Below are 6,219 nucleotides of genomic sequence, written 5' to 3' on the forward strand. Positions count from 1 at the left end.
ATGGCTGCACCTCGCAAAGGAGACCTGTCGGCATCGGAGAGGAGGATGCTGCAAATAATCGCTGCTGGTGAGGGTGCTCCAACCGCTCCCCGTTACACGCTATAGATAGATAGATAGATAGATAGATAGATAGATAGATAGATAGATAGATAGATAGATAGATAGATAGATAGATAGATAGATAGATAGATAGATAGATAGATAGATAGATAGATAGATAGATAGATAGATAGATAGATAGATAGATAGATAGATAGATAGATAGATAGATAGATAGATAGATAGATAGATAGATAGATAGATAGATAGATAGATAGATAGATAGATAGATAGATAGATAGATACTTTAATGATCCCAAGGGAAATCCAGGAAAGGATAAGAGGATGAACCATTAGTACTACATCTGTAACTGATCAGTCAGAAAGTCTTGTGGAAATTCATCAGATGAGCTCAGCCTTACAACTATTTACAATTAAAATACATGAAGAATGCATTTTCATATTGATTATTTATTAATTCTTCTTCTTGGAGACAAGGCGACTGTAATCATCTCACCTTCAGCTGCTCATCCAAAGTTAAGGGTCAGGGGTTCTGCTGGAGCCTCTGGATGAGACGCCAGCTCTTTGCAGGGCAATCATTGATTCATTCATGTTTATTTTACTTGTACATACAGTGCGCCTTCGTTCTTTGCGGTTAATGCGTTCCGGGAACCACATGCAGTTAACGAATTCCGTGATATAGCAACATACTATTTATCTTATTATTTATGGTAATTTAAACATTTCTGAACCCTCCCCATACTGATACTAAACCACCTTCTATCTGTATTACATTTAAAACACTCTGATAGACTGTTTAAAGCACTTTTGTGTCTCATGTAAGTCCGAGACTCACGAAACGTAGCGCACGTCCAGATGCCGTCAGCCAATAGAATGCGCGTACGGTATCACGTGACTGACTACCAAAACTCCACGATGAGGTGAAGTCGCGAGCGTCAATGTGCGACTGTGAGAGAACGCACTGTATATATTATATTTTATATATATATAGGAATTATATATATATATATATATATATATATATATATATATATATATATATGCCCTTTGCTGTGTGTCCAAAGCTCCAACTGCTCAGGTCTGTTTTGTCCTGCAGGGGATGAAGACAAGGCTGCCCAGCTGCTGGCCAGTGAAGAAGTACGAGTCAACTGTTTGGACGAGGTGTGAAAACACACACACACACACACACACACACACACACACACACACACACACACACACACACACACACACACACACACACACACACACACACACACACACACACACACACACACACACACACACACACACACACACACTCCATATGTCTCCATTGTGATGGGGACATATGGAGGGGACAGCAGCAGACGTGTGAGGGTTGGTGCCCCCCCCGCCCCTTCAGACCGGCTGTCTGTCACAATCAGATGTTCTCAGAGTCACTATCACCCCCACCCTCAGAAGACACACAGACGTGAATGATCGTTCTCGTTTACATCCCATTGTCTTGACAGTCTGATTTATATTTACTACTACATGAACAATATAAAAATATAAATACATAATAAGTACAATATAAAAACGCTCATAAAATCTACTTTCTTCTTGTGTCGTTAAGGGTCACCACAGAGGCTCATCCTTTTTCCATTTTTGATGAACACTCATATTTGCTTTTTATGCTGGATGCCCTTCCTGCCACAACACTCACATTTTTCCAGTCTTGGGACCGGCCGACTGTGAATATAAAAACGCACATAAAACAAATTTATTTACCTTCAATTGGCAAAGAAACATTATGGACTTTTATCAGACCTGAAACCTTCAGATAACAAGTTGCGTATTTATGCAGTTAATTAAATTCATTTTTACATATATTTGGACGCTATTAAGAAAATGTACTGCATAAACAATGTATGATTATCCGCTAACAAAATAAAATAAAAGATAATAAATAATATGTCATTTGTAATTCTTGAATTTCAAGAAGAGCTGGTTAATGTAGAGATGATGTTGGTAACTTAACACAGTTGCGTATAAAATAAAACAAAGAATTGTGCCTTTACTCTTAGACATGTGTACATGAATGCTTCCCAAACATTTAAGCTCCTGGTTCTTGTCTGTTTTCCTCAGTATGGAATGACTCCACTGATGCATGCAGCCTATAAGGGCAAAGCAGCCATGTGTCGTCTGCTGCTGCAGCACGGGGCCGATGTCAACTGGCACCAGCATGAATACGGATACACCGCCCTCATGTTCGCTGGCCTGTCAGGTACAACTCCGTGCACCAGTCTGATTGGTGAGCTGCTGTTGCATGAAGTGTTTCTGGTCGTCCACCAGGAAAGACGGACATCACCTCCATGATGCTGGACGCAGGAGCAGAGATCGACCTGGTGAACTCTGTGGGTCGCACTGCCGCTCAGATGGCAGCGTTTGTAGGTGAGACAGGCATATACTGACAGCTGGCTGCCCAGGAGTGGGGGTCCTTACATCTGCTCATGCCTCCCCCTTCAGGCCAGCACGACTGTGTTAGAGTTATCAATAACTTCTTTTCCCGGGCGAGGCTGGAGTACTACACCAGGCCACAGGGGCAGGAGACGGAGCCCAAGCTGCCCCCCAGACTAGCAGGACCCTTACATGACATCATCATGACCACCAACCTCAACCCAGTCAAGGTGAAGCCTGCTTTAATTCAACATCATGTGTTTAGTTTAGTCTTCACCACTCTTCTGGAGTCAGAGAAGTTCCATTGGTCGAGACTGGAACCCAGGAGGAAGGTGATGAAGATGTTTCTCCAAATGGTTTCATGTTATTAGTTATTCTAGATACATTGATAGTAATGTTGTGTGCTGCTTGTGGAGATGGAGAGCTTGGGCAGTGTTGAGCAACACATTCTACATGAATAACCGTGTGACATGAAGAATGTGCTGCATGAACTTTCCTCAAACAGACTGTCTGTGTCCTCAGGAGAGTTCTGTCTGACATGTTTCTCCATCCTTTATCTTCAGTTAGTCCTGCTGGTGAAGGAGAACCCTGTGCTGTTTGATGTCGCTGCTCTGGAGAAGTGCCATCAGGTGATGGACCTGCTGTGTGAGCAGTTTGTGACACAACAAGACACGAACGAGGTCCTGTCCTTGAAGATGCACTACATCAGCTGCGTGCTGCAGAAATGCCTGGCCTCGCTGCGGGAAAAAGACGACAGGCTTGATGTACTTCTGAACACGTGAGGCTTCCCATTGACATGGCATGGGCCAACATGTTGGTGTATCAGTGATTCTCAAATTGTGGAGCACGCCTAAAATGCAGAGAGTGGAATGTGGACGGTGCTGTTTGATTTTTCATTGCTGTACCAGAATAAAGAGTAATTACACATCCTCTACAGTAGGTGGCAGTAGTGCTTTCACATCTACATGTGATGTGCCGTTAACTCTAATCTACAGTATATCTACAGATGGCTTAGCTGTAGCTGTATGACAGCAGAGACGTAGAGGGAGTCTTCCTTTGGACCACTCCCTCAGACAACAGCCTGTCTTTGACTGTGTCAGTAATAAAAACCAATAAAACCAATCATGGTGTCGCTCATCATCAACATCATCATCACTGTCATCCTCACCAACCTGATTCTACCAGGTTCCAGTTGGCCCCAGGTGTTGGCCCCAGCCCTGCGCTGGTCTCAGCAGCTTCTCATAAGATGCTTTTTCCTAGCAGTTGCTACCCGGTCCTCTCAGATCACGTTACTGGACTTTATGTTTTTGAGTACTGCGTACTCTACACCAGTACTCTCCCAAACTTTTTTGTGCCACGGACCAGTTTAAGGTCAGACAATGTTTTCACAGACCGACCGCTAAGGTGTAGTGGATAAATACAACAAAATAAAACGATACGACCAGGACAAAAACTGTTAGGCAGACAGATGTGGAGGAGAGAATCCATTAATATTAAAACAAAACATAGTTCAGGACCAGATCAGAAAGACAACAGAAATAATGGAAGTTCTGGATTCTTTCTGTGCTGACCGGTACCGGCTGACCCACAGACCGGTACCAACTGACCCGGGTACCAGCACCGGTCCATGGACTGGGTGATTGGGGACCACTACTTTAAACATCTGTGATTCATTATAGATGAAGCAAGTTTTATGAATTGTGGAGGTTTGTGATTTCTGGGGTTTTTATTTAGATATGATTCATTGTGAGAACGACTGCTTGTACTGCATGAAAACCATGTATGTTTCATTTTAAAGTGCAAATCTTCATTGGAACCACATCCTAACAAACCCCATCTCTTCTGCCTCTGATGCCCCTTTGGGTTCAGCCTGCTGAGGGGTAGAGATGGGGATGGCTTCCCCCAGTACCAGGAGAAATTCATCAGGGACTGCATCAGGAGGTTTCCTCACTGTAAAGCCACCCTCCTCCAGCAGCTGATGGTGAGCATCGCACCGGTGGAGATGGTGAGTGAACCATACCAGTCTGGTGTACCTGTCAGGATCCTGGGTTCAGAGGTGAACACTGGTAGAGCAGGTTGTTGGAGGCTGATGTCTCAATGTTCTCTATGCCATCAGTGTAAACCCCTTTCACCTTGTTTCCAGGGTAACGTCCCAACAGCCTTCTCGGTGTTGACCCAAGCCCTCACAGGTCAGATGGTGTTTGTGGACGCGGACTACTGCACTACCTGTGGGGAGAGGGGAGCTGATAAGAGGTGTTCCCTCTGCAAAGCAGTAAGTCAGTCCATTAACAGTCCATTATTTACAGGAATGTGTTGTAAAGAGCAGAGCATTATGGGAACGTGAAAGAAATGTGTGTTAGCTAAGATTACAAATCAAACTAATGCCTAAACCCTTAATGGCATCCACCCGTCCACTGAGATGAAAGGATGAAGAAGGTCTGTCGTTTCAAACCAACCTCCTGTCACTGATTTCAATGATCTGATAGAAACAGAAATATTTTTTCCAACTTCAGTAGAAAATATGTGGTGGAGGGTCTTCTGACTGAATTTGTAGAGTCAGGAGTATCCAACCATAAAGGTGTCCGTCCAAACTTATAGTTAAGACCGGATTTAGATTTGATTTGCATTAATAAAAAAATTGTAATGAACTTTATTAATCCCATAGGAAATTATTAGTCTACTCTAGCACACACTGGTTAGTCACATGCATATATATACAGTGGGTACGGGCCCGTAACGGGGAGGTAGAGTGGCGGGCAGCTCCTTCACAGTGTGCCTCAACTGAGCAATGTATAAAGGGGACGGTGCCTTGCTCAGGGCACCTCGGCGGCTCCCACTGCCAGTTCACACTCCAAAATGTTTTGCCCAACACGGGTCTTAAACCGCCAACCCCCCGGTCCCCAGCCCAAGACTTAGTGGACTGAGCTGCTCCCACACCAAACATCAGTTCCCCTACTGGAAGTCCAACCCGGGCCGCCTGGGTGAAACCAGGAATCCTAACCGCTAGACCATACAGGAAATTTTTTAGCAGAGAATGGTTTAGTTGAGTTATGTCATCAGATGTGTCTGTTGAACTTCATCCAGCTGAGGATGTTCTGTTTGTCTTATAGGTGGCGTACTGCAGTCTTCAGTGCCAAAAGCTCCACTGGTTTACCCACAAGAGGAGCTGCAGGGCTCTGCTAGAGTCGGATGCTGACCAGAACACTCCACGTCTGAAGGAGCTGAAAGGTGCTCATGTGTTTCCTGTGCTCTGCAAAAACTTATCATAGCAGCAGAACAATGGCTTTGGTGCACGAGGGTGTTTGAGAAATGGAATGGGAACTGGGACGGGTTTGGCAGGTGAACAGAATAAGGTATCCTCATTATTAGGCATTGATGAAATTATTCATTCAGTCAAGTTAACGTTAGGTTTCTCTTACCAGAGTCTGGGTGTTCATAGAGCTGGTCTGTCTGCTGCTGTCTGTATTTTTGCTGCTGAACTGTTCTGTCCATAAAAAACTTTCTCACCCCTGGGAGGTGATGAGATTCTGGGTTTGTTGCAATGCCGCCCAAGCAGACATAACTCCTGTCTCCTCCATGTTAGAGGACGAAAGCGACCTGGTGAAGGAGACGGCCAACTTCATCCAGGAGCTGTGTCTGCGGGCAGAGGAGAAGGTGGCGGCGGCTGGCGGCTGTCCTGCAGAGCTGCTGGCCTGTCCCTCCACCTCCACAGAGGGACTGTCCTCGCCACCACACTGA

General features: G+C 44.8%; 1 protein-coding gene across 1 annotated transcript; it reads left to right on the forward strand.

Moving 5' to 3' along the window:
* LOC137606959 (ankyrin repeat and MYND domain-containing protein 2-like) lies at positions 1-6,219 on the forward strand. The gene is made up of 10 exons (XM_068332320.1): positions 1-67; positions 1,157-1,221; positions 2,170-2,308; positions 2,377-2,475; positions 2,551-2,711; positions 3,045-3,259; positions 4,351-4,486; positions 4,625-4,753; positions 5,592-5,709; positions 6,065-6,219. Exons 1-10 carry the CDS (start codon positions 1-3, stop codon positions 6,217-6,219), a joined length of 1,284 nt encoding a protein of 427 aa, XP_068188421.1.

The sequence above is a fragment of the Antennarius striatus genome, chromosome 14 (assembly GCF_040054535.1).
Source record: "Antennarius striatus isolate MH-2024 chromosome 14, ASM4005453v1, whole genome shotgun sequence".
NCBI lineage: Eukaryota > Metazoa > Chordata > Actinopteri > Lophiiformes > Antennariidae > Antennarius > Antennarius striatus.

Excerpts from the sequence above, each read along its gene's own strand:
- LOC137606959 (XM_068332320.1), top strand. The coding sequence starts at position 1 with ATGGCTGCACCTCGCAAAGGAGACCTGTCGGCATCGGAGAGGAGGATG. Across the intron at positions 1,222-2,169 it reads GAGTCAACTGTTTGGACGAG|TATGGAATGACTCCACTGAT; the intron begins GTGTGAAAACAC and ends TGTTTTCCTCAG. Across the intron at positions 4,487-4,624 it reads GCATCGCACCGGTGGAGATG|GGTAACGTCCCAACAGCCTT; the intron begins GTGAGTGAACCA and ends CCTTGTTTCCAG.